This window comes from Mastomys coucha, unplaced genomic scaffold (genome assembly GCF_008632895.1).
Source record: "Mastomys coucha isolate ucsf_1 unplaced genomic scaffold, UCSF_Mcou_1 pScaffold4, whole genome shotgun sequence".
NCBI lineage: Eukaryota > Metazoa > Chordata > Mammalia > Rodentia > Muridae > Mastomys > Mastomys coucha.
In genome coordinates this window covers 42,523,520-42,534,549 of record NW_022196910.1, presented here as the reverse complement: position 1 = coordinate 42,534,549, position 11,030 = coordinate 42,523,520, and the positions used below count along the sequence as shown (strand labels likewise).

General features: G+C 39.6%; 1 protein-coding gene across 1 annotated transcript in view; it reads left to right on the top strand.

The window, feature by feature from the left end:
- Positions 1-11,030, top strand: part of Lgr5 (leucine rich repeat containing G protein-coupled receptor 5) — a 132,776-nt gene that overhangs the window by 116,230 nt on the left and 5,516 nt on the right. Inside the window, exons 9-16 of the mRNA XM_031349506.1 lie at positions 107-178; positions 339-407; positions 548-619; positions 3,823-3,888; positions 5,806-5,877; positions 8,333-8,404; positions 8,857-8,982; positions 9,967-10,112. Coding sequence (XP_031205366.1) covers positions 107-178; positions 339-407; positions 548-619; positions 3,823-3,888; positions 5,806-5,877; positions 8,333-8,404; positions 8,857-8,982; positions 9,967-10,112 — 695 coding nt within the window. The remainder of the gene's footprint in view (positions 1-106; positions 179-338; positions 408-547; positions 620-3,822; positions 3,889-5,805; positions 5,878-8,332; positions 8,405-8,856; positions 8,983-9,966; positions 10,113-11,030) is intronic.

The following is an 11,030-nucleotide window of genomic DNA, read 5'->3' as shown; positions in this document are numbered from 1 at the left end:
AAAAAAAATCGGTAAAGATAACAAGTTCCCATTGGTAGATTTGTTGAAATATATATTCTCTTGGCCATCAGCTTTATTATAACACATTGGTGTTTGGATTTTTCAGACACTTCTATGACAATCCCATCCAATTTGTTGGAGTATCTGCTTTTCAACATTTACCTGAACTAAGAACACTGTAAGTGTCTATTCTCTTAAATGCTGCCTCCGCTCAACCTGTAGTATTCCTGAGAAGACCAAATGAGTGCCATGCTAGAAGTACTTTGGGGGAAAAAATGGTTGTAAAAGTGAGCACTTTCTAGAATCTTCTCCAAATAACATTTACATATTTCTCCTAGGACTTTGAATGGTGCCTCACAAATTACTGAATTTCCTGACTTAACAGGAACTGCCACCCTGGAGAGTCTGTGAGTATTTGAGCAAACCCTTAGCTCCTCCCAGAACATGCATTAACTTTGGAGTTGATCAACCTCAACATCCATGAATCAAAACATGTCAGTGCATGATGTGAGAATGAAAGAATTCTGTCTGGCTTGTGTTTTACCAGGACTTTAACTGGAGCAAAGATCTCATCTCTTCCCCAAACCGTCTGTGATCAGTTACCTAATCTCCAAGTGCTGTGCGTATCAGTAAGGCAATAATGTTGTATAAACAGGCAGCTTCCACTTAGGGGTAAAATGGCAGGCAGTATCTCTACAGTCCTTGGAAAGGAGGGGAAAGCTCCTTTCCTTGCAGGTCTCCAGGAGGTCATGGGTCCTCTTGTGCCTCCTTTGGGCCAGGCTCCCAACCATTACCCTGGCGGTCATGTTACCGTATCTTTGTTTTCAAGAGCAAACAGCTGCCCATTATCGTTGTAGTTGGTACACATTTCCCTTCAAAAAATGAATGTGAACACCAAAAAAAAAAAAAAAAAAAAAAAAAAAAAATCCTGCATTTCCTCTTTTAAAGGTTCCTCAGAGGAGAATAAAATAGCTTAATGGATCAACAGCCCAAAACTAATGTCAAAAATAAAATTATCAAACAGGAGCCGACCTTGATAGAGAGACTAAACATTTTTGGTACAGTTATGGATAGCATAACATTATGTTCCATCTCGTGGCCAATCAGCTTGAATGTTATCTCTGTTCCCTCCAATCTCATTTGCCCCTGCCTTTCCCACATTTTGTAAAAAGTAGTTTACAGGGATTTTGACATTTTGCTTTAGTTTTTGTTGTTGTTTGTATTTTGTTTTGTTTTGTTCTGTCAGTGCCACTTGACCCTCTTGTCATCTCAAGCATCATTGGGACTCGTGATAAGGATGCTCACTCTCTTATGTCTCATGGAATAGGAGTCTACCACAATCAGCCAGCCATCTGGCATGTCAACATAAGCTGCTCTTGGCAGCTGAACCATCACAGTGCAGATACTATATAGGAAGGGACTGCCTGCTGCATGATTGAGTCTGACCTTCCTCGTGGTCCCCAGGCTGCCCTGTCACTCAGACGCTCAGTGACAGGGGGTGTGTGCAGTAGCAGCACACAGGAGGCTTTGTCAGTCACACGTGTCTGAAGGGAGGAGTGTAAAGCAAGCCTTGAACTTCTAACCCACATTTCTCTATGAGGAGCAGCTACAGACATAGGAACTAAGAGTCCTGACTATATCAATCAAAGTCATGCTTCAAGAAAGCAATGGAATTTTCGTTTTGTTTACTTTCATCTTGTATAGGTGTGTTCCCATAGTGTTGGTGCCTTAATGTCCCATAATGTTGGGGTCAGATGACAACCTCAGGTATTGCTTTTCTCCAAGAGCAGCCAGTACACTTAACCACTGAATCTCTCCAGCAGTCTTAGCAGTTAGGAAAATCATGTAGAAGGACCACAAGTTGGAGGCCAGGTTGGGCTACAGAGCAATCTGGGCTCAGTAACAAGTCTGTCTCAAGCAAGTAAACAAGCAGAAAAAGATGCTCTTCCTTCTTGTTGGAACTTGAAATACGTGTATGTACATATGAGTACTTCATGATGGCGTGTTGCCATTTTCAAAGTTCCACCTACAAAGCTCATTCATTCTTTATGACATACCTACTGCCATTTATGAAGACAACCAAAACCAAAACAAACATCAATACGTGCTCAGGCCAGGATACTAACCAAGAGAAACCTATTGATTTTGAGACTAGAACCCAGGACCTTGATCTCTACGATAGGGTCTTTTGGAAGCATTAGCCTGAGAGCTACACTCTCTTCTTGTTCTTGTTGTTCTTGTTCTTGTTGTTCATTAACATATGAGATTTCATTGTGAGTGTGTGTTGTCCCCCTTCTTGCTTTACTGTTGTAGAAATCACCAAGTCCACTATTTAGGCCACATGTGTGCATGTGTGTCCTCCACTCACTAGCTGACATTCTTACAGAAGTCATCCCACTCTGTATGGGGATACCCACAGTATTACTGTCATAAGGTGATGCCAGGATTAAAATCAAGTAATGCTATGCACATGGTGCCTGTACAAGGAATGCTTGGTCCACACTAACCCTGGAATCGTTATGTGGGAGGCAGACAAAGCAGTACTATGTCCTTGTGTTCAAGTTTTATATACTCCCTCCTGAGACATGCATGAGAATGAGAAGGCACTCTGATGAAGGTTCAGCCTGTGACCCCAGTTCCTGGGGAGGCTGAGGCAGGAAGATCCCAAGTTCAATAACTGCCTAGGCTACACAATAGAAACATAAGAAACAATGGGCTCCCTGAGCAGCCTGGAGAAATTAATGTCATTTTCATCTTTGATAATATGTGTGCCCATTTTCATAAGTCACTCCTTTCAACAGCATGGCATATGGTTAAACAGTTCTATTTTACATCGATGTACAAAGTTTTTCATTTGTTTGTTTTGGTGAGTTTATTTTTTGTTTGTTTAGGGGAAAGGGGAGAGTCTTTCAAACCTCTAGTTATTTACAAACTTGTGTGTAAAATACAGATGTGTACTTACAGATAGCTTCATTTGAATTATTTATACACAATAATTGAACTCTTCCTATATAAACCCCATTCATTCAATAAATGTAGGATAAATGATAAGGATAAATTGATAATTCTAAGGATAGAATAATTAAAAGCCTCTTAGAAAATAATACTGATTTTTTCCAGTTGTTTTAGTGGTTTTAAGATTTAGAATCAAGCATGAAAATGGTTAGTTGATTAGCTGATAACTTCTAAAACACGAGACAAGATTTTTTTTTTTACATATCTACTAGTTTTCTTTCTTTCTTTCTTTTTTCTTTCTGCAAATTACCATGGCTTGTTTTAGATTAGTTATATTATAGTATAAATATGTCCAGATGTTTTTGTTATTCTGTAATTTGTTGAGTTTTGGCTGAAGCCTCTCTTAGATTTCCCCCCTCATGGTGATTGATTTCAAAGTTAGTGCTATGTTTTGAATGGTTGGGCTTTGTTTTTAAGTTGATTAGGAAAGAACCAGCAATGACTTGTGGTAGCTGCAGAGAAACAGTAGTGTCCAGAGCCAGGGCACAGCTCGTTAATTTAATCTGTATTCATTTCAGTAAGATAAGAGCTAGAACATTGTAGATCACTGCTAACAAAATAAATAAATTCATTCAGTAAATTATTTAAATCAATTAAAGGAGTATAACTTACATTTCAGTAAATATTTGAGCCCTTTGCCTAATCCAGTAATTCCTGTGTCTACCTGCTGAATGTCAGGGCTGTGGACTGTCCAGAGTCTGCCTTTGAGGAATGTCACATCTTGAGGGCTTTGAAAAGAAGAGGAAGATGCAGTTCCTTAAGATTAATGTGTAACAGATTTTTCTCTTTTGCACCTTTGCTTTCCAGAGATTTGTCTTACAACCTGCTGGAAGACTTACCCAGTTTGTCAGGCTGCCAAAAACTTCAGAAAATGTACGTCTTTGAAAGTCTTTAAGTAACTCAGCAAAAAAAAAAAAAAAAGTCCAAAGCCCAAATTCCTTCCTACTGCTCAGGCTACCTCCCTGGAATCCACTGGCATTTATCCTTCTTATGCACATGAGGTTTGGGGTGAACTGTGCCTGGAAAGTCAGGTAATGGTGCTTTTCTCACCAGTCTACTGTGGCACCAATTTTCTCCTTTGTCTTTCCCAACTTAATGTTGGGAATTGAATGAGTCTGAGCTTGGGAACTTTTCCTTTTTTATGCAAACAAAGTGTCATACAACCCAGGCTGGCCTCAAATTTACTATGTACTTGAGATTGGTCTTGATATCCCTCCTGAGCCTTCCTGTCTCTGTCTCCCAAGAACTGAATGACAGATGTGTGTCACTCAGGCTAAGTTCTCTCTTCCTTTTCAAATACAACAAAGCTCCCACTTCCAGTGGGTGGTTTTGAATATGGGAAAACCTTGGGTTTGTTTCACTATAGTCATCTCCACAGGAGATAATGTGTTTGTCATTGGAGGTGCCATGGAAAACTTTCAGAGTTCCTCTTTTAAAACTACTTCATCCATGAAATGTTTGCCACCTTGCTTTGTGGTCGATCACCTTTCCATTTTCATAAAAACAGTATTAACCACCTCTCCTTTCACACTTAGTTTTTCTCTCGAAGCCTTCGTGTGATAAAGAAAGAAAATATAAATTCATTTTCTAAAATGTAAAGATTTAAAAGGATAGAAAGATGGTTGGGTGCTGGCGAGATGGCTCAGCGGGTAAGAGCACTGACTGCTCTTCCAAAGGTCCTGAGTTCAAATCCCAGCAACCACATGGTGGCTCACAACCACCTGTAATGAGATCTGATGCCCTCTTCTGGTGTGTCTGAGGACAGCTACAGTGTAATTATTTACAATAATAAATAAATCTTTAAAAAAAAAAAAAAGAAAAGAAAGATGTTTGTTTCAGCAGTGAAGATCACATGGTACTCTTCGGAGATCAGAGTTTGGACTCCAGCACCCACACCAGTCAGCTCTCAATCACTTGTATGTCCAGTGTGAGGGGTCCAACTCCTCGGGCCTCCACAGGTCTCAGCACTCACATGCACATACCCACACACAAACACATAATTAAAAATAAATTGGATGCTTCAGATGACCTTTGATGAATACACTAAGGGTTTAGGAAACAGTGCAAACAGAAAACAAAAACATTCTCAAATGTTTCTTTGTGTTTTGGTGGTGATGCTGCTGCTGGGGGTGGTGGTGTGTGTGTCTGAGAGGCAGGGGGAGAGAAAGACAGATATTCATGTGCAAGACCACACATGTAGAAATCAAAAGACAACTTTGTCAAACGAGCTCTCCCCTTCTGTCTTTCCTCGTACTCAAGGGGTCAGGGGGACAGACTTGTCTGACAAGCACATTTACAGATAAAGTCTTCCGCAGTATCCCTGTTTTGTGTTGTCTTTAGAGAAAGGCGCTCATGTATCCCAGGCTGGCTTCAAGGCCAAGGATGACCTTGACCTTCTGATCCTCCTTTTCCTACTGCCTGGGGGCTAGGAATGCAGGCATGCACACACCTGGTTTATGCAGTGCTGGGGACAGAGGTTGAGCCTTCCTGCCTGCTAAGTCATCATTCTTCCCAGTGGATGATGACAGTGTAGGCAGGTATTGTTTTATACTCCCTCGAGAGAACCAGCTTCTTGGACAAAAGCAATACTTAGGTGAATATAAAAATTGCAGTGTTATGTATGAAACAAAACCTAGTCTCTTGATTGAGAGGTAGCCACACTTCCAGTGAGGCCACCACATTTCCTCTGCTCCTTTGATGAAGGACATCTAATCCTAGTGTGAAAAAGTCCTCAGAAGTCTGTTGGAGACATTAACTCTGACATCCATCTTTGGAACTCTTTGTTTTCAGTGACCTGCGGCATAACGGGATCTATGAAATTAAAGGTGGCACTTTTCAGCAGTTGTTTAACCTCCGATCTCTGTAAGTACCACCTCTCCCGCACCCCCTCAACGCTGACTACTTCTCTCTGTTGGATGGCTGTGATTAATTTTACCATTGTGTTATTGTACGCTTGTTTTGTTATTTAAAAAAAAAAAAAGACAAATATTTTTCTCCTCACCATTTCCTGGAAGAAAGTTAGAAGTAGTAAATTTGTATCTAGGCATGGTATATAGAGCTTTAATCAAAGTACATGCAAGACAGAGGCAAGTAGATCTCTGTGACTTTGAGATCAGTCTGGTCTGCACAGTGGGTTTCCAAACTAGCCAGGGCTACGTAGTAAGACCTAGTCTCAAAATATAAATTTTTAAAAATTAAAAATAGGAGTGGCAAATGTGAGATTATGTTCTCAGCTGATCCTTTAAAATGCACTCTTCATTTAAAAAAAGAAAAGGAAAGAGAGAAAGAGAGAAAGAAAGAAAGAAAGAAAGAAGAAAAGAAAGGAAGGAAGGAAGGAAGGAAGGAAGGAAGGAAGGGAAGAAGGAAGGAAGAGAGAAAGAAAGGAGGCCAACCTGCAGACCTGGAGAACTCAAGAACAGAGCCTGAGAATCTGTATTTTACCAAACCTATCATGGTTCCAGTTTCAGTTCAACTGTACTAGAAAATGCTTCTGTTCCTAGGGCAGTCAACCTGTCAATATTTAATTTTGTTTTGTGATTTAAAATGTTGGAAGTAGTTCAAGCCTGAGAACCCAAGTTCAGTTCCTAGACCCATGTGAAAAGCTTGGTGAATTCTCACACACTTGTTATCCCAGTACTGGGAGGACAGGGACAGGTGGAGCCCTGGGGTTTGCTGACTAGCCAGCCTAGCCCCTCAAAGTAAGCTCAAGCTCAGAGAGAGACCCTGTCTCAAAAAACATGGCAGATGGCATTCTTAGAAAGACACCTGAGATAGTATTCTGGTCGCCACATTCATATAAAAAGAGGAAAATTCCCTTTAGAAACCGAAACTATCCGGGTGGTGGTGGTGCACACCTTTAATCCCAGCACTTGAGAGGCAGAGGCAGCGGATTTCTGAGTTTGAGGCCAGCCTGGTCTACAGAGTGAGTTCCAGGACAGCCAGGGCTACACAGAGAAACCCTGTCTCGAAAAGTAAAAAAAAAAAAAAAGAAAAGAAAAAGAAAAAAAAAGAAAAGAAAAGAAAAAAGAAAAAGAAAACATTCCATGAGAGCTTGATTGTTCTGTGAATTCAATTCGCCTCAGTCACTCAGGGTCCTAGCGAAACGCTGGCTCTGATCACTTTTGATTTTCTCTAATGCCCGCCTCTTTTATTTTTTATTTTTCTCTCTTTCTCTCTTCCTTTCTTTCTTCCTTTCTTCCTTTCTTTCTTCCTTGCTGTTGAGAATCAAAGTCAGAGCTTTGTAAATGCTAGAAAGTCTTCTACGGAGATTTTATTTTTGAAAGAAAGAAAGAGGAGAGTAAGGGATGGGGTCTTAAATTCATAGTTCATATTTAAAAATATGGAAGTTCTTGCCTGACAAGAATTATCTGGAAGCGTTTATTTTACACTGAGGATTTTATCCCTAGGAAATTATCTACTCTTTGACATATATGTATGGGCAGGTAGATTGCTCCATAAAATATTTTTCCGTGCTTTGAAGGATTTTATTTCTAATGTATGTTTTCTTCTACTTTACTTATATCTAGATCAGGAATTTACTTGTCTGTATCTTTTGGTGAGAATTTTCTCGAAAGCATCTGCTTATTTCAAGACTTGACATACATATATGGCATGCACAAGTGGTTGGTTCAGTTTCACTGTATACCCAGGATCATTTTGTAATTTAAACTCTATCTTCTTGTCAGAGGAAGACAACCTGACATTTGCCTCTTTCCATTCCCCAGTCTCCAGTCATTTTAGAAAACTGCAATAAAAATTCATATCCGCTGGGCAGTGGTAGCGTGCGCCTTTAATCCCAGCACTTGGGAGGCAGAGGCAGGAGGATTTCTGAGTTTGAGGCCAGCCTGGTCTACAGAGTGAATTCCAGGACAGCCAGCGTTACACAGAGAAACCTTTCTCAAAAAAAAAAAAAAAATTATATCCATGTTAAAGTCAATCTTTCTAGCAAGAAGCTAATAAGGGGTTAATTTAAAGTTCTGGCTTTAGTGATTTTTATGCTGTTATATCTTTATCTAAAGAATTTGATGAGCCAGTTATTCCTCATTTAAATAGAAATTAGGTTGCATAGATACTGGATACTTATGATAAAATGTTAAGTGTTTTTTTTTTTCTTTTTTTCTTTTTCAAAACAGGGCTTCTCTTTGTAGCCCTGGCTGTCCTGGAACTCACTCTGTAGACCAGGCTGGTCTTGAACTCAGAAATCCACCTGCCTCTGCCTCCCAAGTGCTGGGATTAGAGGCGTGTGCCACCACTGCCCTGCTTGAGTGTTCTTTTTAACATAATGTTCTCATTTGTCTTTTGAAAAAAAAAAAAACAGGAACTTAGCATGGAATAAAATTACCATCATTCACCCCAATGCCTTTTCTACATTGCCGTCTCTAATAAAGTTGTGAGTATTCCCTTGTTTGTTTATGAGATGTTTTTCAATAGTTAGGGACCATCTAGTTAATGAAAATGTTAGCTGTCTGACATTACCTCCAATGTATATATAGCCAGTGTGCTGTGCTCTCCCTGCCTAGAGCAGAATCAACCACTAAGCTTTTTATTAGTCCTTCCTATCTATTTTGTATATTTCCCCTTGCTTTTAGATGCCCTACTTGGCAAAATGAGGCCAAATATAGAACAATTTTGATGCCTTTAAAATGTGTCCTCCTACAGTTCTGATTGTAAATAGAAAAGCTATCAGAAACTTAAGTCCACATGGTTAGTTTTACCATTTAAAGGAAGGACCCTGCTTAAGTTTTTTATTGAGCAGTGTAATCATCTTTAGGCTGCTTTTGTAAACATGCACATTTTATGCTGATGGAGAATACTAAAAGCCAATTGTTTGATGTTCTGCAGGGACCTATCATCCAATCTCCTGTCGTCCTTCCCTGTGAATGGGTTACATGGTTTAACTCACTTAAAATTAACAGGGAACCGTGCCTTACAGAGCCTGATACCATCTGCAAACTTCCCAGAGCTCAAGTGAGTTTGTCATTAAAATGAACTAGATACATTTGTAGTCATGTGAAAGAACAGACTTGTTATCGTGGTTTTGAAATTGGTGAGGTCATGAGACCCTTGTGAATTGCATTTCATGCCCTCAGTCCCCACCCCTGGGACACGATGAAGACAAGCCCGAAGTGGAAAACTGTCTTCCTGACCACATTTCCTTTCCCTCTCAAAGATGCCTTCTGGAATCACAGAGTTCATGGAAAGAGTTTAAAAACCACTGATCCAAAAAAAAAAAAAAAAAAAAAAAAAAAAAAAAAAAAAACCACTGATCCATGGGATATATAGTGGGCCATGTAATTAAATAACATTGGAACAGTACTGCACTTCTGTTTACAATTTTTCATTCATTGAGCATGTGTATGTTCTAATAAAATGGACTGAATTAATACTTGTTTGAGGAAGCAGTGCCCTTTAAAACTGCTATGCTTATTAACAATAAAGGAACTTCTTAAAGGTTCCGTAACTAAACCACAATCTTGTCTGCACACTTTAAAATGAAGAAAATAATAAAGTCCCCAAAAGATAGTATAGAAGAGAGAAAAATATATTTTAAAATGCCACCTTAAGCAACATTTGATGTTGTTTGTTTCTAGGCTATGTTTTACATCATTAAGTCATTAGAATCTGAGCATGCATAGAATGTTATGGTATATTTCAGTTAATTAACATAACTTCACCATAATTTTCACTTCTTAAACCATTATAGAAATCTTTGCTCATTTAAATCCTATCACTCAACTTCTATACTTATAAACACTTCATGATGGTAAATTTTAATAACTATGGTTCTAAGTATCACTAGAAGGAACACCTTAGTGTAAATAGCTTATATTTTGGGAATTTGATTTAGGTTAAACTCCAAAAGTAAAATCATTGGGTAAAAAGATAAACATTGTATTTCATGATCCATCGTTCTTATGTGTGTGTTTTTTGTCTTGTCTTCTTTCTGAAAAGGATTATAGAAATGCCATATGCTTACCAGTGTTGTGCATTTGGGGTGTGTGAGAATGTCTACAAAATTTCTAACCAATGGAGTAAAGATGACAGCAACAGTGTGGACGACCTTCATAAGAAAGACGCTGGGTTATTTCAAGTTCAAGGTAAGGATTGATGTCATGGGGAGGAAGCTATAGTCAGAAAGGTCGTGAAACTTTAGTACAGGGACCATGAAAGTTCAGGAGCCCCTGTGTAGTCACCCAGCAAATGGAGGATCAGTCTTACTCTGTAAAGACTCACAAAGACAGAAGAATCGCCACCTAATCTATGGATACATTCTTGGCGTTTTTATTTCTACTTAGATCCTCCTTAGCATACGCAGTGCTCAAATGCAATCACTCTATCAATATTTCCATACTTTTAAAAAAGGTTTTTATCCCTGTTTTCAAATATCCTCCTATGCTTCTCTCTCTGAAAGAGAGGGAAAAAAAAAAAACATGCTTAATTTTCTGGCCCAGAGGAAGAGGGTGGTGGGTGGGCAGACATTTGTAATTCCTCCATATTCCAGCAGCAAGGCCTAAGAATTCATTTTCTCAGGCAACTAATTCTAAATCATGTTCTCCTCGTCCCCCACAGGGGTATCTGTCAGGAAGGCGAAATGAGATCACGTCTGTAAAGCCTTGGCTTTCCTTGCCTTAAGACGTTACTTAAACGGAAAGCAATGCATCTCCGCACCTGTAGGGATGATGAGGCGCCTTGGGCAGCACCCCCTCCTCTCCCTGCCAACCTTGCGAGTTTGCACAAAGTCCAACAGAAAAGCTTCTCATTCTTAGGGCCTGAGTGATGTGTTGGTTCCAACGTGTAATTCAGCCAGTCTGCTAAGTTTCCTTACCCTTTCCATGTACCCATCAGTTGAAGGAGCTAACGGCCTTGGTGTGTGTGTTTGTTTGTTTGTTTTAGGTCACACAGCACGTAGTATCATATCACTCTCTTCCTTCGGTTTCAGATCTTCCTGCCCCATCAACTCTAACCTCTTCTGCGTTTACCAGGGCTCCACAGAGAAACCCTGTCTCGAAGAAAAA